The sequence below is a fragment of the Anthonomus grandis genome, chromosome 2, assembly GCF_022605725.1.
Source record: "Anthonomus grandis grandis chromosome 2, icAntGran1.3, whole genome shotgun sequence".
Taxonomy (NCBI): Eukaryota; Metazoa; Arthropoda; class Insecta; order Coleoptera; family Curculionidae; genus Anthonomus; species Anthonomus grandis.
In genome coordinates, this window is record NC_065547.1 from 34,579,057 (window position 1) to 34,605,574 (window position 26,518).

At 33.3% G+C, this 26,518-nt stretch overlaps 2 protein-coding genes across 5 annotated transcripts in view; one reads left to right on the forward strand and one right to left on the reverse strand.

The window, feature by feature from the left end:
* LOC126733496 (ephrin-A4) overlaps positions 1-26,518 on the reverse strand; it is a 935,043-nt gene that overhangs the window by 881,357 nt on the left and 27,168 nt on the right. The gene's annotated exons all lie outside the window — the stretch shown is intronic.
* Positions 1,269-18,003, forward strand: LOC126733497 (uncharacterized). The gene is made up of 3 exons (XM_050436820.1): positions 1,269-1,745; positions 16,851-17,010; positions 17,080-18,003. Exons 1-3 carry the CDS (start codon positions 1,544-1,546, stop codon positions 17,228-17,230), a joined length of 513 nt encoding a protein of 170 aa, XP_050292777.1. The 5' UTR covers positions 1,269-1,543; the 3' UTR covers positions 17,231-18,003.

Here is a 26,518-nt window from a genome sequence, read left to right on the forward strand (position 1 = left end):
TATAGATAGACTATAAACCTAGCCAATCCTAAAAGGTAGGTTCTAAAATGTTTTAGAGCGTAAACAACAGCCAATGTCTCTAACTCATAGGAGTGATACATTCTTTGTTCTAAAGTTCTTTGTTTACCATAATAAGCAATCACACATTGCCTGTTTTCTTTGATTTGTATAAGTAACCAATGCTCCAAAACCAAGGGAAGTTTCATCTGTGTGTAGTGCGGTGGGTAAATTTATGACAAAAAAAATATGTAGAATAGGCCTAGAGATAAGTATTTATTTTATTTCTTTAAAGGCTGTTTGTTGTTCCATTGTCCACATCCAATTTGAATTTTTACGAATAAGCCCTGTTATAGGTTCAGTAAGTTTCGCGAAATCTTTGCAAAACTTACGAAAATAACCAGCTTAACCAAGAAATTGCCTAACTTACTTAACTGTTTTAGGAGCTTCCTTCTTTAAGACAGCTTCAATCTTTAATTGACCAGGTCTTACTTCCTCTGCGGATATTTCTCGACCTAGATAGTTAATTTTCCTTTGTAGAAAGACGCATTTCTTTAAGTTTAATAGAAGATTGTGTTTACGTAGGCAATCCAACACTAACTGAAGATTTTTCAGCCCTTCTTCCACTGTTTTTGAAGAAATAATAATATCGTCAATGTATGGAAAAGCTACTGTATATTTTAATTTTCCTAATACATTACTCATCAACCTTGGAAATACTGCTGGAGAATTTGTAAGGCCAAATAGCATCCTAAGAAATTCTTAATGTGAATCGGGAGTAACAAAAGCAGTTTTTGGCACAGAATTCTCATCTACAGGTACCTGATAAAATCCAGAGGCTAAAGCGCTAAAATAAGTAAAATAATTTCCTCCAAGTCGATCAATCTGGTCCTCTATTAGTGGCAAAGGGAACTTATCTTTTATCGTAATAGCATTCAAGCGGCGGTAATCAACACACATTCGATGTCCTCCGGTTTTTTTCTTAACTAGCAGAACAGGGCTGGCATATGGAGAAGTGCTTTCCCTTATAATATTATTTTCAAGCAATTCTTGAAGCAATTTGTGCAAAATGTCTCGTTCGGCAATTAATAATCTGTAGGGATGATAAACAATTGGATCCTCATTAACGGTACGAATAATCGTAGACGCCGCATCTGTTTTTCCTAAATCCTTTATGGAGGTAGCAATACAGTCTTCATATTTTTCCAATTAAGTGTAAGGCTAAGCGCGCACTAGCGATTTATTATCGTGCGACTTTTAGTCGCTAAAATGAATCATTAACAGTTTAATGAACATGCACGCATTCTGCGACAAAATAATCGCTGCGACTAAATAATAGAACCAGTCCTATTTTAGCAGCGACGCGACTATTGCTGTTTTGAATGAAGCATACCGACTCGTAGGGACGTGCACGCATTGCGATTATTTAGCAGTACGAATTTCGTTGGATTGGAACCGTCCGACATTTTCCCTGTTTTCAGTTGTGATTAGTAGTACATAATATATTTAATTTTGGGTGTGAAATATTTGATATTAATAAAAAATCATGTCTGACAGTGAAGAAACGACCCACATCGTTCTTGATACTGAGAGAATTATTGTGGAAGTGGAAAAAAGACCAGCGCTGTATAATAAAGAACTGAAGGAATACAGCGATAGAAATGCGAAAGAGAAATTATGGACAGAAGTATGCGCAAATGTAATACCAAAATGGCATGAACTATCAGGTGCAGAAAGAAAAGACAGAGGTAGGTAGATTATATTTTTATTACTATAAATAATACAAATTTTAGAAAATGTGCATTAAATTTTGTCATATTGCCAAGCAACTGAACCTTGCGGAGAGGTAAAATAATTTGCAAAATAGTCTCGTACTTGCATGCCCGATGTATTAGCTCTTGTTCCAGCAGGTCGAATGGACTGTAAAAGGCATTCGTATGATTCCTCGTGAAATTTTATACCATCGTGTTTTCTTACAAAATTATGTAAAACGCAGCACACTTTAATGATTTCGTCAGAAAATTCTATTCCGACATCTAAGAGACGATGGAAAATTCGCCACTTATTGCTCATAATTCCAAATGTACATTCTACCATCCGTCGAGCACGGGTTAATCGATAGTTATAAACTCGTTGTTTTGGTGTGAGGTTTCTTCGAGGATATGGTTTGGAAATCTGTTGTGTTAAAGCGAATGCCTCATCCCCGACAATGACAAAAGGCACACACTTTCCTTTTTCATCGTGAGGTAATGTTTGTGGGTTAGGAATATTTAATTGGTTACTTGTTAGTCTTCGGCCAAAATTCGAATTTTTAAATATATTGGAATTACTGTGTCCACCATAGGATTCCACATCTATTGAAATGAAACAATAATCGGCATCAACCACGGCAAGAAGTACTGTTGAGAAAAAATTCTTATAATTGTAAAATTCTAAGCCTGTTGTCTCTGGTTGCTTCATTCTTATATGTTTACCGTCAACGGCCCCGATACAATTCGGAAAATTAGTACGGTAATAAAATTCCTTGTAAATAGTTATCCAGTCCTCTCAGATTTTTCGGACATGTAAAAAGGTTGCAAAACTTCCCATAATTGATGACAGGTATCTAACAATTTCTCGAAAAAACGTCGGAAATACATCTACTTCGACGCATTGCTATTTTTACTTCCTCACCAACAACCCAGGACAACAAGTGACAATGTAGGGCCTCCAGGCGATAAGGAAGAACTGTTAGACCATAATAAAAGACCCAGAAACGATGATGGAAAGCTTTCAAACGATCATGGAAGTCCCAGGAACAACAACGAGGAGACTCCACGTTCTTTACCCTCTGCAAAACCTGCACAGAGGACACCACGCAGTCTTTCCAGCAAATCTTCTCTAAATGAGTATACTAAATATATGAGGCTTCATTATTAGAGATTTTAAAGAACAAACAAACGGAGGAACTTTCAGAGGATAAAAACATTGCTCTTATGTTAATTCCTATGTTGGCCAAACTAAACGACGAGCAAAAACATTTTGCCAAAATTGAAATACTAAATGTGATGAGAAATGCAAAATTCTATACACAGCCTGGGCCATCAACACAAACTAACTTACATTAGTATTTCCATCCAGGCCCACATAATATGCAGCATCAAATCTCTATACGTTTGCCAGCAGCTTCGCCTCAATTTTCCAATACATCTGTGAGTTTGCCAGCAAGTTCGCCTCAGTTTTCCAACCAGTCTGATAAAAACTCTTCCCTCTAGACCTACTATTCGGAATTTTCGAATAATTTTGAGTCATCAAGAGATTCTGATAGCGAATTATATGGTTTGTAATCATAATGTATTAATAAACTAAAAGGAATAAATTACTTTGCGATTGTTCTTATTTACCGTAATGTTACTGCTAGTCGCTCTTCAGGTGGTATTGCCCGCCTCCATGTAGTATTTTTATACGTTATATTTGGCCCTATTAATTGAAGCAGTATACTAAAACTGTTCACACTTAGCCGATAATATTGAAAAAATTTTTTGGGATGCTCTACCAAACTGGAATGTATTTTGTAAAATTGTCCTTTAATTAACCTTTGACTAACAATAGGATGCACCCAGTACTCGTGTTGGTTTCTGGCGTTATTACGCAATAGCAGAGCTACTACACAAGTTGTTTCAACAAAATCCATTTCGAAAATACACTAATATTGCGATTTATTACTCGCTGTGCGCGCCCAAATTTTTTGTACTCGAAAATATTTGCGATTGCGACTAGAAGTTGCACGACAATAAATCGCCAGTGCGCGCTTAGCCTAAAACTCATTTTTATGTTCGTTGGAAATAGTAAAATCCACAATATCCAACTCACATCCGCACACGAATTCATAGTTTGGTGCATTATTTTCATTAAATATTGGTAATTGGCGCAGAAATACAGTTACACAACTTTATAGATTAAAATATCAGGTAGATTTAAAAAGTCACGTCCTATATATATTATAATTATAAATCAAGTCACTATCTTCGACAACAACTGCTTGAAGGTTGGCCTTAACTTCGCCTATTCTTATTCTAACAGTTGGTATTCCAGAACTCAAAATAGTATTACTATTAAAACTACGTAAACATGAATTAGCAGCTTGCCATTTAACTTGAAGTCCCAACTTATCAACTAAAAGTTGACGTATAATAGTACAAGAACTACGTGTATCTAATAGGCAGCCGAACTTAACCTCCTCAATCTTACAATAGACAAAATAGGGATTTTTATTTTCTATTTTGGTTTGATTAATTGCATTACCTGTTTCTTTTTTTCAACATACAATTTTGCTTTTTTAGGACATTGGTATTACTTATGCCCAATTCGTTTACACTTGAAACATTCTATTATTGGTTTTGGACAATTTTAGGCCTAATGATTACTTCCACAATTAAAGCACTTTGCACTTAAGCACTTAATTTTGTTAGGCTCTTGCCAAGTACAAGCTGTTTGATCTTGATTTATTTTAGAGTGTAAACTATTATTTGAATTTGTCTTAAAACTCATTTTCTTAAAACTGTTTTTAACTTCAGTCAATGTAAGTGTACTTAAATAAGAATAAAGTTCATTAGTGGTTTTAACATTTAAAGACATGGCCACTAACACTATATTATTGTCTTGAATTCGAGTAATAATAGCATCAATTAAAAACGACTGCGGAATATCTATTTGCAATGCTCTTAGCCTACTTAACTTTTCAAAATAGTACTCACTCAGGTCCTGACCTGGTTTAGCTTCAAAATCCGCTGCTTCCTTTAATAGTTTTCCAAACGGTAAAGGCTTCTTAAATTGTTAAATTATTTGGTTTTTCATCACTTTCCACTTCACACACGCAACATCTTGAGCATCAAACCATTTACGCGCCATCCCCCTTAAACGGTTCGATGCCAATTTCACAACGGTCATTCCGTCCCAACCATAACACTCCATTCATCAATTTTCATGGCTTGATGAAATGGCTTTCAAAAGCCATTTCATCAATTTTTTCGATCCCCTTTTCCACACTCACGGTATCAGTTCGAGGATCAAAAATCGAAATTAAACTCTCATTCAACTTAAACTCAAAAGATTTCCTTCGATTTTTGTCAACACTATCACTGCTCGAACTACTACTCGAACCCGAACTACTACTCGAACTTATGGAAGAGTTACGACGCCTCTTTTTATCGCGGCGCTTGCCCTTACGATCGTCACTACCTTTTTTTTTTTGCAACTTTACCCATGGTTAAAATTAATGAACAAAGTGGTTTTTGCAAGAACCCCGACAACATCGATAACTTGTGCAAAATATATCCCACTTCTGAATTGTAAGAATACACGTTGTTTTATACTTTTAAGAGTATTCTTATATTCAAAATTATATAATAGAAATTTTCCTTTCAAAATGTTCCTCATAATTTTCTTGTAATAGTGATAGTTTTAAAAATGGCAATTGTAGATAACAACTAGACAAAAAGGTTAATAAACAAACTTATAGATTTAAATATTCTCTACTTAGACATATCTCTATTTTCTCATAAAAACTATTATTTCCAAAAAAAATCCTATTCGAAATTATTTAGAGAAAACACCGGCACTTTTATTCCATGCACCAAAATACATTAAAGGGCAATTAAATCGGCATAAAAGTGCCACACGGCTTAATCTGAAATTATACGTCGCGGCGTATGCAAAACGCCTTTTGTACACATTATTCGGGCCCGTTTTGTTTTTATTTCGAGCGAGCGAGAGAAACAGAAAATGGAGGAGCAAAAGGAACCGAATTACTGTAATTAATTTCGGAAATGCATTAGCGAACCGCGAGCGCCGTATATTTACACCTGGCCGCCGATTTATTTTATTTAATGTTATTCCTTCATGTTGCTATTACCGGGTATTATGTTAGTATTATTATTATTTAAGAGGTAATATTATTTCGAATGAAGCACTTAAAATACAAGCAAAAACGCAATTTAATCTGGCAAATGAAATGTGACGTCATAGGAAACTGCTAATGATATCTCAATCATTCTATCAACACAGTTTGGCAGTTTCAAAGTATACACTAAAAAAGGAACTAGCAAAATTCAACTAATTGGTGTATTGGACCCATATTTATTTGAAAGATAATGAAACATATTTAAATTGATCTAAATTTATTTAGGCTAATCAATTTCGCGTGATTGACCTAATTCCTTAATTTAGAGGCTTATTCAACTTCAGAGCGTTCCGTTGATTATGTTACAAACTTCTAGGGTAGATAGAAAACGTCAAAAAAAAAAGTTCATATGAACATGGGTTCGGAAATGCTTCCCCAGGAAGTTAGAGCTCTTTGAAGATAACCTTTAAAAACTAGTTTTCGTTTAGCTTCGAAACTAGTTTAGGTACCGCAACAAATTTTGGGACATAAATTAGTGTTAGTACGATGATCCTTTTGAACCTACTAAACAAAAATAATTTTAATCTGGATGTGGAAATCAGGAAGATATTTGATAAATTTAACCCTCCTTCTCTAAGACTTCAATTTCTGCCTGAATTGGGGTATCAGATTATGATGCTCCCTATGCCTTTTGCATAAAAAAGGTTCTCTCAGCAAAAATCGTTAAATATTACCGTTTTTGTAAAAATTCACTAAAAGTCAATTAAGATAAGATTTTATTAAAAATGCTAAAGTTCATTTGCCGAAAAGCGATAGTAATACTGCCGTACAAGTCAAAAAAGGACTTGTCTGTTCAGCTTTTCTTCCAAATACGTTACATTAAAATTTCATATTTTCATACCGGATAAAACATTTTTAACAAAAAATGGTGATGCTCTTTTCGATTCCGTTTAAAAATTTTAATAATTTTATTATTTGAACTAAGAAAAATAACTTAAGTCAGTGCAATAATGAAAATATAAGGGAAAAAAGTCCCGAGTCGACATAGGTCTTTTTTACTTATAAAAACGCTCGAGCCTCATTCACTTTACAAGTTGTATTTAAGGCCGATCTTCGACGCTTTTACAAGTAAAAAAGGACGACACTTCTGAGTTGTGATGATGACGTATGGCACATAATACGTCATCATTTACAACTCTTTCTATATTTAGGTTTTTTTCCCTGGAAAAATTCAAGTAATAGTCGCATAAAACATGCAATTAAAAAAAACCGTTACATTTTTTAGATTTTCGTTTTCGCAGATATAGATGTGGAATCCACTTGGCTATCGATTGATATAAAAAACTCATTCTGGTCAAAAAAGTGGGTGTAAAGTATGGGTGTTTTTTTTAAATTTTAAACATTACATTTTATAGGGGTTGAAAGAATTTTTGATACGGCAAATACAAATTTATGTAATTTTTTAAATTACTTAATTGCACAGTTAAAGTTAGAAGTTCAGTCCAAATTAATTATTCATAAAATAACTAATTCTGGTGCTGTATCCTAATTTACTTTTAGTCAATTTCTACAAAAACGGTAATATTTAGCGATTTTTGCTAAGAGCACCTTTTTGATGCAAGAGGCATTGGAGCATCAGAATCTGATACCCAAGTGCGCAGTCTTAGAGAAATAGGGTTAAATATACCAAATATCCGCCTGGTTCTCACGCTTCTGGTAAAAATTATTTTTGTTTAGTAGGTTGAAAAAAATAACATACTAACAATAATTTATGTCCCAAAATTGGTGGCGGTATCTAAAGAAGTTTCGACGCTTTAAAATGAAAACTAGTTTTTAAAGGTTCTTCTTCAAATCTTCAAAGAGCTCTAGCTGCCTTAGGAAGCATTTCCGGACCCATGTTCATATGAACTTTTCTTGTTTTCTTGACGTTTTTTATGTATCCTAAAAGTTTATAAGACGATCAACGGTTTACCCTCTATATTTTTAAATATGTTTATATACAATGCAAGTCTGTAACTTGGAATAAATTTGATAATACATAAATGGGGCATGTTCGGAAAAACGCTCGGACACGTCAATTGAGATTGTAAGTTGCGCATTTTTTACAATAAAAAGTGTTTATACAGGGTGTGTCATGTAAGCGAGGCTAATACCGACTTATACCAAACCATACAACATTTTGATGTATCACATGCCATACCTTTATTCGATTGTTTCTAAGATACAGGACGTTAAAGAAAACGTATTTCATAAACTTAAAGAGGGTTCCCCTTTAAATCTTTTTCTTCAATAAGTGTTCAAAATGTAAACCATTTACTATTTGGCAATGCCCTAAACATACTACAAATTCATTTTGAACGTTTCTGATGCATTCTGAAGAAATGTTCCGAAACTTTTACCTTATTCTAATTTTCAACTCCTCAATATTTGCCGGCTTGGTCACTTAAACTTTGGATTTCAAATATCCCCATAGGGAAAAATCTAGCGGATTCAAATCGGGCGATCTTGGTGGCCATTCAAAAGGTCCTCTCCTGCCAATCCATCTGCCTAGAAAAATAGTATCCAAATAGTTTCGAACAGGGCTTGCAATGGGGAGGCCAGATGTTTCTATTCGGCATATCAGCTTCTATTGGAACAGAGAATAGAACAGCTAGATTTGGAATTAGTTCTTCTTGTAAAAACTGTAAGTAACTTGCTCCATTTCAATTTTCGTCAAAGAAAATTGGGCCTATAACTTGCTGACCTAGAATTCCTGCCCAAACATTTACTTTTTCTGGGTGTTGAGTTTGGCCTTGCCTCATCCAACATGGATTTTATTGTGCCTAATAACGGCAATTTTGACGATTTACTTCTCCGTTCAGCATAAATGTCGACTTATCGGAAAAGAGAATGTTTTCAGTAATAAGATTATTATTCTCCATTAATTCCATAAATTGTTCACAAAAATAAATTCTTCTATCTGCATCCTCCTTATTTAGTTCCTGGAGAATTGTTAGTTTACAGAGATGAAATGTTTCTGCTTCAAGAACCATTACTACTAAAGACTGGCTCACTTCCAATTCGCGCGCTATACCTGCCTAGTAGGAATATTAGAATTCTCTTCAATGGCTAATAACACTTTAATTTAAGTGTCTTCATTAAGATCACCAGCGATCTTCAAGCAGATCGACGAGAACTAGTTATTGTTCTTACGTGACCATTTTCCCGAACTGTTTTTCAATCTTGCTTATATAGTACTTTGAGAGATGGGTGGTAAATCAGGATACTTCTGTCTGCATAAATGCAAAACTTCATTTTGGGTTCTTGTTCTATATCCGTACCCAATCATCATTAAGATTTCAATCTTGTGCTTTTCACTTAAATAGCCCATTTCGTAAAGAAATTAAAAGAATTTTAAATCTGATCATCCGACAGTAAAGGCACGTCTTGTAGCAACGTCAAAATTTATAAAATGTCAAAATTATAAAAATGTCACATTTTTATAGGACATTCATAAAATACATTACGAAAAAAACTGTTTACTGAAACGCATACTTTTTGAATTGAAAACATTTTAAAAGACTTAAAAACAGGTGAATAAAGGTATGGCATGTGATACATCAAAATGTTTTTTGTAATGTTCTGTATCTGATGATGGTTGTTTACACAGCCGAAATGCATAATACATTTACCTAAGTGACCTACATGCATTTTTCTTGGATATAAAGACTCTATTTGTAATCCTTATACATCAAAATGTTTGGAATTTCGTGCAGAATCAAAAAATATTATAACATATAGGGTGTCCCATTTAAAATAAGAAAGTTGGTATTAGCCCCGCCTACATGGCAAACCCTGTATAAAAAAAATTATTGTAAAAAATGCGCAACTTACAATCTCAATTGACGTGTTCGAGCATTTTTGCGAGCACGCTTCCATTATCGAATTTATTCCAAGTTACTGACTCGCACTGTATTATACGTCTATTTTGCCTCTTTATAACTTTAATGCGTGGTTCAGATTTTTTCTTTTGTTTTTTTATAATTTTTTGGTCACTTAGATATTTTTGGAAAACTGTAGTTAAAAATGTTAATTTTGGGCATCTAAATGTTCGACAGCCTTTCTTCATCCTATAAACTTAATTACGTTAACCAATACTGACATATGTATTTCTGAACGCTTTCAGATTTGCTCATTCTGAGACTGAAATTGTTTTGATACCGAACTAAAAATTATTTGTAAAAGATCGACGTGGTAGAGGTGGGGGCGTCGCTGCCAAGATACCACAGATTTTTAATAGGCAAAACAGTTTTTCTTGTTGGAGCAGTCTACAGGCTACCCAAGGTCAGATTTAGAGTGTTGTATTGATGACAGATTATCATATGCCTGTCCACAGTATGGGAATATACGTATATACCCTGGGTGATGTTAGTGTTAATCATTTTACAAATAATATTTTACTAATCTTACAGTTTATGATTCTATTTAGTTAATAAATGAGCCTACTCGTATTACACAAATACTAGTCGATGTTATATATTTTAATGAACCCTCAAATGTCGTACGGCAGTTAGTACTTCACGCTGATTTAATTAGTGACCATCAAGCTATATTCTGTAGTATGAAAATTGCGGCACAGAGTAGGGAGATAAAAACGAAACTATATCGAAATTTTAAAAATTTCAATAAAAAGGATCTGAATAAAATTATTTGGGATAATGTGTACTATATCAATAATCTAGACCAAAAAATTTAGTAACTTACTAGTAATTGCTAATTATTTGATAAACATGCGCCCTTTGCGACGTCAAACATTTCTAAGCCCTATAAACCATGGATAGCGCCAAACCTGCAGCTTTTTATAATAGGAATAAAAAGGCATTGCCAATGTTGAAAAAATATAAAAATTTTGTGAATTGGGCATTTTATAGACGGGTGCGTAATCTTGTGGTGGGAATGATTAGGCGAGAAAAAAGAAATTACCTGCAATTTCACCAACCTGTATACTATCGGACAAGCTAAAATTAGTTATACGGGATTCAGTCAATAGATAACAATTCCATATCTTTATGATTTATTTCTTTGAAAATCTACCAAACTTTATTTAATTTTACATTGAGTACCCAGAAAAAATGATTTATTTTATCTATGACTAAAGATAGCTAAAAATGTATATAATATCTGTAAAAAATAAACTGTTTATTAATATTCAAGTGAGTTTATTGCATTTTATTGAATAGCTTTAACACTTCTATCATGTTTTTCATTAAACAGGTTTTTTTTTAAATTTCAAACCAATAAAAATACCTAAAATTACTAATTTTTAAAAATTATAAATCATAGCCAGTCCAATCATGTTTTCCTTAGATAAATCCAAATATAGACAGTTTTTTTTTCTCGACTACGACATACACTTTTCGATTTTTGACTGTATACGATTATTCCCAAAAATAGATGAAACTCTGAAAGTGGCTTAACATAATATGCATCGCTAATGTAGTTAAGTCACTATATTTAGGGTGCGTATTAAATTATTTATTTATTGTTTTTTTTACTGGGATTTGCTTGTGTGCTATATGTATGTTTTTTTAGTATATAAAAGCCTTATAATGAGAAAAGGGTTAAATAATTCCATTAACGAAATAAATTTTCTGGTGGGTAAACTATTTTCTTCCAAGTTTATTTATTGAAATACTGATTTATTTTTGTATACATGTATGTGGAATTTTTAAATGTATTAGATTAGGTGTATTAATTATTATTATTATCATTATTATTATTTAATGATAGATGACAAAATTTTAGACTTACAAAAAGTGACTCCTTGGAGTTGGAGTTCCTCAGGGCTCAATATTGGGTCCTTTACTCTATAGCATATTTAGCTCCAGAATTATTACATTTTTACGGTCCTGTCTATAACACATTTACGCCGATGATACACAGGTATATAAAGCTCTTTTCATAAATCAGGTTCATAATTTCAATAATGAACCTGCGACAATAAGGAATAGATTGTTGTTTAGAGGCAATGTACGCGGTGTAAATGTTACAGCTAACCATATAAAACCACACAAGGTAACCATGCAGGTCCATAGGAGTGCTATGTGTCAGCGATCGTTTTCTTACAATGCTGTTAAATATGCTGGAAATATAAAATTGTGCTTATGAATATTCAAAACAATTCTCTTACTATTTAATATGTATCAAATTTGCTCTTTTTTATAGAAGAAGAAAACTTTTTTTGTGTTACATTTTATTTGGGAGTCATTCTTTACATATAGCAAGTTGTTATAATGTTGGTTTATATATATTCTTGCACAACTTTATCCGTGTCTCGAAAAGGAATTTATGGGGCGTGACTTATTTATTAAAAGTAAAAAACACAATATTTTTTAAGTTTAATACAACTATCATTGTACATAAGCTAATTAATTCTCTGAAAAATAAAAAAATTACCTTTTTGTAGGTTCAATCCTATTTAATTTGAATAAAAAATTATAGGATAGGATTGACAATGATTTGGATTAAACCAATGCTGCATACAATAACAATTTCCGCATATCTATTAAAATAAAACCAATATGACAACATAGCACAGTAGAGGTGCGGAGGGCGATCAATAGGTTATCTGATTGGCTCGGTTTCTACAGCAGCAAAATCATGGCAGTTTCGCGCCGAGCCAATTTTTGGCCCCCCAACCCAGATGTGTTCGCAAAATAAAAAATTGTACGCCAATGAAGCGGCCATATTTACCTCCCGTTTCACCTATACCCCTAAGCTTCCGATAACTTTGTCGACCTATACATACTTCGAATACATCCTCATATGGTTCAGTGGAGAAGCTATATAAAGCTAGACTGTGCCAGGTTCAGGTACGCCAGGTACAGAATTTTTTTTTATGTTATATTTAAGTTTGTAATAAATTTGAATAATAAAAGACATTTATTATTATTAAATAGAAAACGATCTTAGTAACTTACTCACTGCGTCAAATAATCATCTGCTTAAATTGAATCCCGCTAAAAGCGTTGCTATATTATTCTGCCCTAAAAAGAACCGCAAGCAACTTTAAAAATTAGGTTGGGGAATGAAAATATTGCCTTTAAAAATTCTGTAGGAAACTTAGGACTTATTTTCGTTAAATAATAAATTTAAATAAGATATAAATCTATGTTTAAGAAGAGCAATTTATAAACTTAAATTATTTACGCACACCGACATTCACTTACTTCAAAAACAAAAGCCCTGTTATGCGAGACTTATAATCAAATTTTAATTTTGTGGACGTCGTTTATGGTCCTTCCTGAACTCTGTGAAAGTAGAAAGAATTTAAAGAATGCAACAAACTTTGAACAAATAGAGAGTTAAGAATTTTACAATGACCGTGTAGTCTTTTAAAAGACAAGTGAAACAAAAATTGTTATCTGAAGATTAGAACACATTTAAATAAGTCACAAGAGAACATTTTAACTAAATTTACCCTTTGTCTTCTCCTAGCCAGTTGCCTCCATTTGTATTTGTATTCTCAGTTTCCAAAATTAACAAAACCCTAAAAACACACTCAAACATTTTCTGTAATCTTCGTGATTACAGAAAATGTTAGCGAGAATAAAAGCGAGAACTAATAACACTAAAATATTAAATCTGGAATACTTACATTTATGTCTAGGTATGACCATTAAATCTTGTTATCTTGTGTACTATAATCTTGCTATCAACTATCCTGAATTTCTAGCTTTATAAAACTATTCAAAAATCCCGAAGAATAAAATTTTAAATATAAATAAATTTAATAAAGGCCGGACCTGTGCAACTTTTCACGCTTGAGTGGCTGGGACTGAGGTCAGACGTCTAACAAAATAGTACGTGGGCGTCTGTAGTCAAATTTTACGAATCAAATGGATACGTTTAAAAAAAAATTTAAAACATTTATTTATTTAATGGGATGATTAAATATCGCTAGGAATATTACTTTATGACTCTTTCCACATTTTGCGATTTAAACATACATGCCATGTGACAATACAAGCAACACCGGCACACGGACTATTCGCGGCACATCAAAGATTCTAACAGATCTCTGAACTGGACTTTACCAAAATACTTAAGCCCTTGGAACGTTATAATGTTGTATTAACTTAGTTTCACATGCTATTTATAGATGCTTATTGTACATGCTATTCTATTATTAATTATATATAGAAAAGACAATGCCAAATAAATAATTATTTTGTAAATTCGCGATTTTCTCATATTTTTTCTTCTTATTTTTTTTATATTTCTTAAATCTATTATACTAAACTAGTTTTATTTTGTTAATTGGGAGTAATAAATATATTATTACTCCCAATTACCAAAGTACTTTATTATGTATTATTATTATCAGTATATTAAGACCGCAGGCAATTGCCAGCTCGATTTGTGTGAGGTCCCTTGTCGTCTGGCTCGGAACCATTAAGTGATCTCCCGACTTATTCTAAGACTATAAGCCTTGTTCTTTTTAGCTTACAAAAAAGAAGAAAATATATTGAAGTCTATGATTGTTGAATAAAAGCTAAAAATGGATGGCATTAGTATAATAACAAAGGGAAATGAGGAAACAAATATATCACTAATACAATTAAGGATTCAGGAATATGCGGGCAATAAGCAGGTTTAGCTTTAAAGTTTGATTCTATTTTTATTTAGGAATTGCATGATTGTTTCTATAGTTTCGCTAGAAACTATAGAAACTATTTGGAGAGTTAAATATATCATGGATGGATAATGGTGATAATTTCTTTCTTTGAACAAAAGTTTTATGTTTTTTATATTTCAACATGTCCATGTTGTCTATCGTGTTTATTGGACATTCAAATAAGATGTGATTTAAGTCATCATACCTTCCACAGTCACATAAAGGATCATCTTTGATATTTATTTTAAATAGATGTGAGTTAGTAAGACAATGACCAGTTCGCATTCTGATAATGGTGGTGATGTGTCTTCTGTCTACATATTTAATGTTGGCAGACCATCTTTTATATGGGAAATTAACTTGAATTTTACTATAATTATAATGTTTAGTCTCAACTAAAGATTTCCATTTGTTTGAAAAGTTATTTTTTATTTTATTTTTGAGTATTTTAAGAATATCATTTATGTCAATGAGCATTTTTCTGGGGACATAGGTTGCATCAAATCTTCGCCAAAGTATCCGCTTCTGAATTTCCCAGTATATTTTCATGACTCGGTATCCATGCAAGCTGGATGTCAAAGCCTTTTTCATTGATTGTACTAATTAGTTGCTTTGTTATAATAATCCAGCGTACTATCCTTGCAGATAAAAGATTACTCTTGAGTTTTGTAACTGCGCTCAACGAATCTGAAAAGACGATAGCTTTCTTTATTTGTTTTTCTATTGCAGTTTTTACCGCATCGTAAATTGCAATGATTTCCGCTTTATAGATGTTGAGACTGTCTGGTTACCTTGATGAGAATTTATAATTCAAACTGGCAATGGACATTCCGAATCCTACCCTACTACCCTGTTTAGAGGCGTCGGAAAAAATTAAAGTATAAGGCCGGCGACATACTTGCGGCAAAGTCGCGCGGCGTGGTACCGCTAAATATGTAACACGTATATTGTTATGAGTAAAGTCATACTTGCGACTATGCCGCGGCTCGTGGCCAGTTGGTCGCAGTATGATGCGTCGATGCCGCGAGAAGCGACGTCGCCGCAAGTATAGAGTGCATTCTTTTATACCGACGTGTTCATACTTGCGGCACTGCCGCGAAATTAAAAGATACAGTCGGTTGGAAATTCAGTAGTAAGCAATGTTCGACACAGAGAGGTTCATTTCTTTAGTGGAAGCGAGACCATGTTTGTGGAATATATCGGATGCAAAATATCATAACAGAGATGAGAAAATAAAATGTTGGCAGGAGATTTGCGTCGAAATGTTTCTTAACTGGGATTCTTTGGATGCAGCAGAAAAAACAGAGAAAGGTAAGTGAAAACATGTTAGTATTGAAGTGTCATGTTTTATTGGTAAAAATTTTATACAATAACTAAATATTAAATGATATGTTGCTGCCACCGAACAGCTCCTTCAGGTGTGATAAAATAATTCGCAAAGAAAACTCTAACAGCGTTAGCAGTTTGCCTATTTCCACCAGTACCCGTTACAGCAATATCATCTAAATTGCACGATAAAGAGTCTTCAAACTGATAACCATCGCGTCTTCTGACAAAATTATGAAGTACACATGCTGCTTTTATAATTTGTACAGCAAAATCTGGGTGAACCAAAATAACATTGTGAAATACTCTCCATTTATTGGCCAGAATGCCAAAAGTACATTCAACGAATCTTCTAGCTCTGGTAAGTCTATAGTTGAAAATTCGTGTTCTGTCATCTAAATTTCGTCTACAGTATGGTCGCAATAAATTTGTATGCAAACCAAAAGCTTCATCAGCAACAAAAACGAATGGTTGTGCGGGACCGTTGGAATTAGGTAATGACCGAGATTCTGGAATATCAAGTTCATTGCCATAGAGCCTTTTCCCCAATGTAGATCTTTTAAAAACATTACTATCTCCTTCTTTGCCATATGCACCAATATCTACAGCAACGAAGCAATAGTTTGCATCAGCAATGGCCATTAATATCACAGAGAAGAACTTTTTGTAGTTAAAATACTGGGAGCCACTGTGCTGCGGGGCCATTAAACGGATGTGTTTCCCATCCACGGCTCCAAGACAGTTCGGGAAGTTTAATCGGATATAAAAATATTCTGCTATTGCTATCCATTTTTCCTTATTTGGCGCCTCCATTTCAATCGTCTGCAGTATATTCCACAATAATGTGCAAGTTTTTTTCACAATGGATGCTATGGTACTTCTGCCCATCCGAAAAGTATGCTGCATAGCAGCAAAGTGTAATCCAAATACCTAAAAATTATGTAATTTATTTATATACATAATAACATATTTAAAATATTGTTGTTGCAGGTAAGGAGTTACAAAAGGAGTGGAAAAACTTAAAAGACCGATTTATCAAGGACATCAAGGTGCAAAAAGACATTGCCAGTGGTTCAGCAGCATCAAAGAAAAGAAAATATATTTTCGCTGATATTATGCAGTTTCTCCTACCAGAACTAAAGGATCGAAGGTAATATTTATTAACCATGGCTTGAATGTGTGTTGTTAAAATTGAGTTGCTCGTATTTTTATATTACAGTACCGACACTAACATTCCAGAAACAGACATAGGCACACATGATATCAATGATTCGAAAAATATTAGTAAAGAGGATGAAGCGAGTGGTGTGAAATGTCACGCCTGTCATTCAGCAGAAAACTACTACCTATACCCCAAAATCACGTCCTAAACAAACTTTTGAACAACAACTCATAGGATTGTTGGAGCGTAATCAAGCACCAAGTACCCCACAAGAAGAAGATGAAGATTTGGCTTTTTTTAAATCCCTTTTACCAGCTGTTTTGAAAATTTACTGACTATCAGAAAACTGAATTCCGTTTAGAAGTTCTTAACTCCATGTGAAAAATTCAATCAATAAATTTTCCTGTACCACAAAATATTCACTCATATCCCCCTTCCTACTCCCAACCATTGCAACAGTCCCAAATATCACCCAATCCTTCAATTGCTTCTTGGGTTTTCCAATCGTTGAATCTACCACGCTACACAAATCAAGTACCAATTCAGCCACCACAGCCCTCACCTGTCAGCTTTATCTCCTACTGAATCACAGATGTCTCAATATAGTGACCTCCTAGATATATAATAACCTTCATGCACTTTTTTTTAAATAATAAAAAATAAATTGTTTCTTACCGTAAAGTTATTGTGAGTATTTCTTCTACACTTATAGGTTCACAGAACTTTGTTTTTGATTTTTGCAGGCTAACTTTTAGCAATTCATTTAATTCATCGAACGACTTCATCGACATTCTATAATAATTGAAAAAATTTTCTGGGTACTTCCTCAGTTCTCTATATAGACAATGAAATTGCCCTAAAGTTAATCGCATCATATTTAATGGATGAACCAAGTACCTTCGCGGCTTTCTTCTTTTTTTAATGCGTATGCAATACACACTAAGTCGACAGCAGTCAGCTTGTACGCCATTCTGAAAAATACTGAGAACAAAATGTTCCAATTATGGCAGCGTCTTTGCCGCTACATCGCCGCCGCTGCGTCCACGCCGCGCGACTTTGCCGCAAGTATGTCGCCGGCCTAACCTTTCTCTTTAAACTTGTTTGATCTTTCAATGAATTTTTGGATTGTCGAAATGTCGCCTTTTCCTATGTTAAGGTTAATTGATTTTAGAGGATTTTGATATTTTATATTTTAATTGATTTTTTATTGAATTAGTTCAAATAGTTAATTTTTCTGTGTACTGTCAACGTTTTGATAGATGAGGTTACTCTTGGTATGACGTCTATGAAGTTCCCATTGCCGCACCATATGGTAAATGAATTCTTAGGTGGTCTCTCACTTAATAACCAATAAATAACGATCTAATGTGTCACGTGACGCAATCCGGGGAAGGTGTGTTAATTTTGTTCTTTGAAATCCTATTGTGACGTTCCGCCCATGTAATGCCATAATATACGGGTCGATCGAAGGCGTATCGACAGGATGCTAAAAATTGTCTTTTTTTTTCGCGTCTGTCTCGCTCTCTCTCTCTCGGTACCATTAATATCCGGATCCCATAAATCATAACTGAGGCAAAAGTGGAATTAAAGGGCACATGATGCATGCACACCGCGATAATCGCGACCAGATAAAACCCGAATTAATGTAATTAAGATTTTTCTTTTCTTATGTTGAGCGGGTTTTCGGATCTCGGTCGGAGATCTTTTAAGGAAAAAAAAATTATTTAAGAGAAAAAAAAATTAAATTAATATTTTCCCACCCGGTTGGGTTATCGCCGGTGAGCCAGACGGTGTATCATTAAGATGTTCGAGTACCGTCCGTGAGATAATTGTACTGATAATTTGTACAATTGAATTCGCTTTTTTGGGGCTCGAGTTTATGTAGGAGAAATTGTAACATTGTACTTTTTGAAAGTGGATTTTTAACTCATGTATCTTTAAAATGTATTTAAAGCTTCGTCAAGTTACGGTTATTTTTTTCTTTATTTGCCTAAAACGACTGATCTTTCAGAATCCGAATCGGTAAAAGAAAAAAAGTGGCAATTTGTAGAGATCTGAATTCTCTATTTATTTTTTATTTGCGATGTTGTACCGGAAGGGCAAATAAGAATGTTCACCGGCTATATCTCAGCGGCTAATTGAGATAGAGCGTTCCGGTAATTTTTTTTTATAAAAGTGCTTAAAAGAAAATGCTGGAAATTATTTTCGAGATTGTGGCACAGCCGCTAGAGGGCATCACAGGCATGACCAAATAGAAAACTAGTTATTTCTACTATTTTTTTCAAAATAAAGGTATTTATAATATATGCATTTTAACGCTTTCTTAATTACCTTTGTCTTTTGTTAGCAAATTCTATGAATTTTCTCTTAAAATTTAAATGCAATGGTATAACTCTTTTTACATCATCAAATGACAAATAAAATTACTAATAATTCGGTAAAAAAATCACGACGATAGCGTTTTTAGAACCGGAAATATTGACTAAAACATGAAATGCTGCATTTTTCGCCATTACGGCCGGCGGGGCGCCGGTCTTCTTGGTCTATTATTTGCTAATTTTCTATTACATTAATTATTTTAGTAACCTAAATAGCTTTAACGAATTTATTATATTACTATTATGATTTAACTAATATATTAACACGTTATTTAAAACCAGAAATAAAAAGTAAGCTTTAATAATGAAACGGGAAAATACTTAAAGTTATAACTAAAACTTAACTTCCAAAATAGCAAAACATACAAATTAATGGCGACCTAGATGCTCAAAATGCTGTCCGTAATTTTAAATACAATATAATAATCTCTGCCTGGTTGAGAGAACAGCAGTCTCATTGCTTCTCTTATCCTTTCAACCATATTTTCGGGCGTGGTAGGCCTAGTTGCGAATACTAGATCTTTTAGTCTTCCCCACAGATAAAAATCTCCACAGTGAGGTCTGTTGATCTAGGAGGCCATGGAAATACGCTTCCTCGTCCAATCCAACTAATACAATATTAAAAAATAATAAAGAGCTGTTGTGTTCAGGATATATGTTCAGGGAGATAAATTATTATTAAGATCCACATTAAGGAATTTTTGACCACTTGGAAGTCTTATATTCACTTTACATTCAATCGGGTAAAATTCACTAGGTTACAGTCTTTATAATTAAGGTTATTTAATATATTATACAAATATATCATAGCCTGTCTTTTTCTTCCGACTAGGATAGTATTTAATGAAAAACAAATCAGCATACTTCTAAGTAAATCCATGTATGGATAGGAGTTACTATTTACGACATAAAGATACCGCAAAAATCTATTTTGAACCTTTTCTATTTGATCTATACAAACAGATTCCAAAGCTTGGGCCTAACTATTGCATTATATACAGATATATAGACTTGCTATAGTGGAGATTTTCAAATGCTTGGTTTCTTCATTGAAAAATCCTAGTACTTTAATTAAAGGCTTTTTTTGTAATGTTAAAAATTACTATTCAATTTTAAATTTGATTGAAACAAAACTACTAGATCTTTAACCTCAGTAACTCGATACTGGTTTAGGATTGGTTTCAATTTTTCTAGTAAAAGAGATATAGTTGGCTTGTTTTACCCTAACACATAACGGAATATCTCGGGATATAAGTGAACCGGTTAAACAATGAATTTTTTATCACCGTATTCACTATTTATATTGAGTACCGGTTTGGATGACTGTTACCAGCGGTTTAAAAACATTTTTGGCTTTTACTGTAATGTTGGCTATTATTTTAAAGGGTACTAATATTTTTTTTAAAGGAAATGCTTTTTTATACTTAAATAATTTGTTTTAATATTATTATTTATGAGTGTAACCTAATATTTATTATGATTTAATAAGGTAAAAAAGAAATAGTTAATTTATTTAAAAAAGGATTATAAATTCTGGGCAATGTACAAAACCCAAATATAGTGCCGAAAAAATAGGTTAAGAGGATTATGTACCTGAAAGGTGATAATTTGCCTGCTTGGACAAATAAATACTTTGATATATCTATTTTTATCTCCTATTTTTATCTATCTTTGGTCTATACTTACATTCTATTCCTTTTGGTATTTTGAAGTTATATCATCAGGCTATTTATTAAATTTACTTGTGATTTTTTAATTTTTGAATTATGGATTCGCAAGAAGACAAACGTATTGCTAAATATCGGTTTCTATCTTCGGGTGAACGTCGTTTTTTTTAAAAGTACAAAATTATTTTAAACAAGAAAAAAATAACATGGAGCCATTGACATCTGTCTTGGCAGTAGTGATACATGCCAGATCTCAAGAAGCACTTTACATAAGATTTTCAATATGGACGAAGAAGAACTGGACAAACTAAATAAAAAAATCCGTCGGCATCCAAAAAGTATGGACCTGCCCCAAACAATTAAGAACGAAATTAGAACCATTATTTATAACATGTATAAAAGTAAACAACACGTGACGATGGCTTCCGTACTACAAATAATAAAGGACATAGAACTTCGCGACATTAGTTTAACTAGTTTGGCAAAAGTTCTAAAGAGTTTGGGATTTCGTTACAAAAAGACGAATAATCGGACAATACTGTGTGAACTTTCACATGTAGTGACAAAAAGATGGAATTTTCTGAGAAAATATCTAAAAAATAAAAACCCGGTCTCAAACAATTTGTGTTTCTAGGCGAAACTTGGATTTTTGCCAAGGCGAACTCATCAAAATCATCATGGCAAGATGGTAGCACGCAATGCTATCCCAGCAGCAGTTCTAGTTGTAGAAAAAGGTACATTGTGCTACATGCAGGAAATGACGAGGGCTTTATCTCCGACGCTAGTTTGATTTTCTCTTCGACGAAAAAAACAGACGACTACCACGGAAATATGGATGCCGACATTTAACATTGGTTTGATGAAAAACTCCTCAAACGGTTGGAAAATCCTTCTATTATAGTCTTGGAAAACGCCTCATACCATTCCGGAGTAGAAGAGGAATTTCCCTCTAGCAGTTGGAAGAAAAAGGAAATAATATTGCTCATGACGATATATTTTTAAAGGCTGATTTGCTGCAGAGATGTATAACGTATAGGTATAATAAGAAGTACGCGATCGATGAGATGGCTCTTAAATATGGGCATGACACCCTGCGATTACCGCCTTACCACTGTCAATATAATACAATTGAGTTGATTTGGGGTATAGCAAAAAATTATTATGATAAGCACGCTTTCAAAACAACCGGTGAAGCCAGTGTCCTTAATTTATGGAAAGAATCGTTACATCAAATAAAGGAAGAAACATGAAGAAAATCTATAAATTACACAGAAAAAATTATAGCTGAAAACTATCAAACCGAGCAAGTGATACGAGACGAGGTACGACCCCTAATTATACGCCCATACAACTATTCAAGTAGTAATGAATCTAATTATTACGACACTGACATATCTTCAAAATCAGACTAAACTTAATTTAATGTACTTAGTTTCAGACTAAACTTTCTTTAATGTTATAATTTTTAAGATGCTGTTGTTTTCTTTTACGCATTGTTATTGTGTTTAAATTGTTTACGTGTTGAGGCTATCAAACTTGATAAAAAATGTCAGAAGATAGTTCTTTTAGCCTTTTTAATGGCAAGTTCTTCTTTTTATTAAATCCAATATTATTATTTATTGCAATTTGAGTCATTTAGTGTGTTTAGGTGAGGTTTCAAGGTTAGGTTTCAATGTATGTTGTTAATAATATCATTTGAAAGCTCGTAACCATCTTATTCAGTTGTCCTACTTTCAGATGATAGCGATGATGACGCTGATTATAACCCAGACGCAGATAATTCTTCCAGTACTAGTTCAAGTAACCGTCCTGAAGAAGGTAAGAGTAAGCCTTAGTTAATTATTATTATTAATATTACTAATCAGCCGATTTCATTATAACGTTCTTTTTCTCTAATAGGCAACTTTTTATTGATAACAAACTTTAGAGTAATAATTAAAATTTAATTTCAGATCAAATGGAAGAAACTGAAGCAGAAGAAGAACCACCAACAAAGCGGCAGAAGCATCCTGGTAAGAAAAAAACACGACGGACTGAGGAATGGAAAAGGCAGAAGTCTTCAAGACTACGAAACATGGGTAAAAAGTACACTGACCGTAAAGGTAAAGTACACAATGAAAGAAAAGTTCAGGCATACGACCATGAATGCCGCTAGCCGCTATAAATGTTGCGAAAATATGAGCGAAGAAAAGCGCCACGAATTTTTTAATGAGTACTGGGGTCCGGCGAATTGGGAATTGCAATCTTCATTTTTGAACAATGCGATTATAATAGAAGATCCGCATAGGAAGAAAGAAAACACTGTACGTGGAAAGTCCCATTCTTATCAATATTTATTAGGCGGTCTAAGGGTCTGCAAGGAATTTTTTTTTTTAAACATTAGATGTGTCAAATAAGCGTGTTACCAACATTATTGCTAAAAACAAAGAATCTGGAACGGGAATACCAGCTCGAGACCATAGAGGGCGAAAGGTTCCAACCAATAAAATTACCTTTGAGAAAACTGATTTGGTCAAACAACATATTGCTATGTTCCCTAGATATAGTAGTCACTATTCCAGACAGCAAGCTCCAAACAGAAAAAAAATTAAATGCTGACTTAAATCTGAAAAGATTGTATGACTGTTATAAAATTTTTTGTGCGGAACAAGGAAAGGAACCTGTTACTCTATCTTACTATAGGCATATATTTAATACATGTTTCAATCTTAGTTTCCATCGAGCACATACTGACACTTGTAATAACTGTGACAAGTTTAAATTAGCTATTGAGCATGGAGATCTGGAAGCTAAACAAGCTGCAACAATCGCTAAAGAAGTCCACCTACGTAAGGCTGAAAGTGCTAAAAAAGAAGTAAAAGATGATCTTGCCCATAAAGCTCTATGTTTTGATCTTCAAAAAATGTTGCCCACGCCGGTATTAACATGTACAAAAGTGTATTATGCAAGGCAATTATGGACGTATAATTTTAATGTACATGATATTGGCACCGATGATGCGTTTATGTTTCTTTGGCACGAGGGGCAAGCATCAAGAGGATGCGAAGAAATGGTATCGTGTTTAATCCAGTACATCAAATCATTGCCCTCTACAGTCACTCACCTCACTGCTTTCTGTGATAATTGTGGTGGGCAAAATAAAAGCCAACTTACGGTAAAATTTTGGTTGTATGTTGTAAACACAACGCAGATTGAAATTGTCGACCTAAAATTTTTGCTTACTGGTCATTCTTATAATCATCGTGACCGAGACTTTGGTAAAGTGGAAAATACCAAGAGGAACACAAAAAGAGGTGTTTTCGTTCCTAATGACTGGGTGGATATTGTAGCCACAACTAGCAAAAACATGTAGGAACTTTTTTGCAAATTTTTGTCCAAAGAACACGTTCCTGAATTTTGTCGCAATATATAAAAAACACCCTGTATACTGGAGGCTAAGGAGGTGCCAAACTGGACTGGAGTATAAAATGTTTTAACATTTATTAGAAACATTGATTAGATTTTAACATTGATTAGAAAAAACCATGAAGGACATTTTGATTAAAAATGCTTTTTATGACATAGACGAACTCCTAAATCACAAGTTTGCCTGAAAGTGAACCAATCACATTACTCTTTATAACGGAGCTATATTTCTAAGTTTTTTTTAATATAATTTTTGTTTTGTATGTCTTATTTATTAACCATCCGATTTCTCTAATACTTTTAGTCTGTAAATTGTATGTGTCCTTCTAATCAATTCTTTTAAAATGTATATCTTTTTTTAATTTATTTTTTTTGTCTTATATATTTTGACGTATGTGATACACTTGTTGTAATCAACATGAATAAACTCTTCTATTCTAAAATGTCAAGTTGTGATGTGTCTCTGAAAAGAAAATTTTAATGCACAGCGAATGGCGTCAGAAAATATTCAAAGATTCATAAGAAATAAAAGAGCTGTGCTTTTTTCGATTAACCCGAAAGTTAAAGAAAATATTCTTTTAATGTAAATTAATCATAACTTTTATTTATCAAAAGAATTGTTTTGATTTGAATTGAGTTGAGCCTGTTATACCCGGTATATAAAATGTGATTTTAAAAATTTATTTTTGCCTAAAATTCCTGATTTCTTAAAATCTAATCGGTTTAGCGGAAAAATGCAAATAATTTTACTTGTAGGGAATTAAATTTTCAATAAAAAGGTTTTTTGTGTTTTTTCAATATTTTTGCTCGTTTATTTGAAAATAAGGAAAAACATATTTTTTGACACATAATTATCGCAGTAATCGCAAAATTTAAGAACTTTTAAAATGGGTGATGAATCAAAATAGAAGCTTATTTTTTTAAGTTAACTTCTCAGTTTGATCGGTGGATTAAAACAAATAGTCATAAATCATAATAAATTAGAGCCGAAGACTCGAGTTATTTTTCCATTTGACAATTTCCCATAATATATGGGAGAACACGTCACTAATTTTAATTATAAGAAGTCAAAAAAAAATGATTTCCTAAATATTCATAGGGCGTCTTAAATGAGCCGACGAGGCACGCAAAGGAAACGAAATCTATCGGAATTTTATTCAAATCGGCACGTAAATAATATTTTCGATAATTTATGAATTTTCTGGTGATTCGAATACGTAATGGTATACAGGGCGAGAATCGAAAATACACACGAATCAAATCGTTCGTAAATTACCATAAAGAAATACCCCCGGGGCTCCGTCTGGATATTAACATATTTTTCGAATTCGTTCCTCCCCCTCTCCCCACGAAATTACCGAATTCGCGAAACAACAATCGAACCGTAATTGACGGGCCTTATTCAAATATTTTTTTCCCGAAATTCGGTATAATTGTGCGTAATGGGAGGCCCGTCTATCATCTTAAGATTTATAGCAATTTCAGCTGCACGAAAAACTTTATATCGCCCTGTCACTCCTTTGTCAGTTGATGTATGATTATCGCTAATATGGTTCTGGTCAAATGTTTGGGTAAAATTGGTTGATATCGGAAATATAATCTGGGTTAGTTGGAAAAAAAGTTGCTAAACAAGAGAACCAACTTGCTGGGTTTATTGTATTTATGCACAAAGCTCAGATTTTTTTAGATTTTTATAGATAAAATCTAATTACACCATTGTCTAAATTAGGAAAAGTTTGCTGAACAAGAGTAATATATCGGCTAATTGTATTTTTGAAGAAGTTCTTTAATAGGAAAATAGAATAATTAAAATTTAGTCAGTAGTTTTAATTATATTGTGGTGTGTAGCTTTAAGGATCTCCTCGTCAATAAACAACCGGGTGCATAAAAAGAGTACTTTCATCTTTGAGTAATTTATTGGGTACAAAAGTGAAATTCCATCTCTGATCACTTTTTACAAGATTAACCTACTTAGATACCAGTAAAGGCATTGGGGTTTTGTGAAAATTTGGTTTTTAAAAAAATATAATATTTTAACAATGCCCG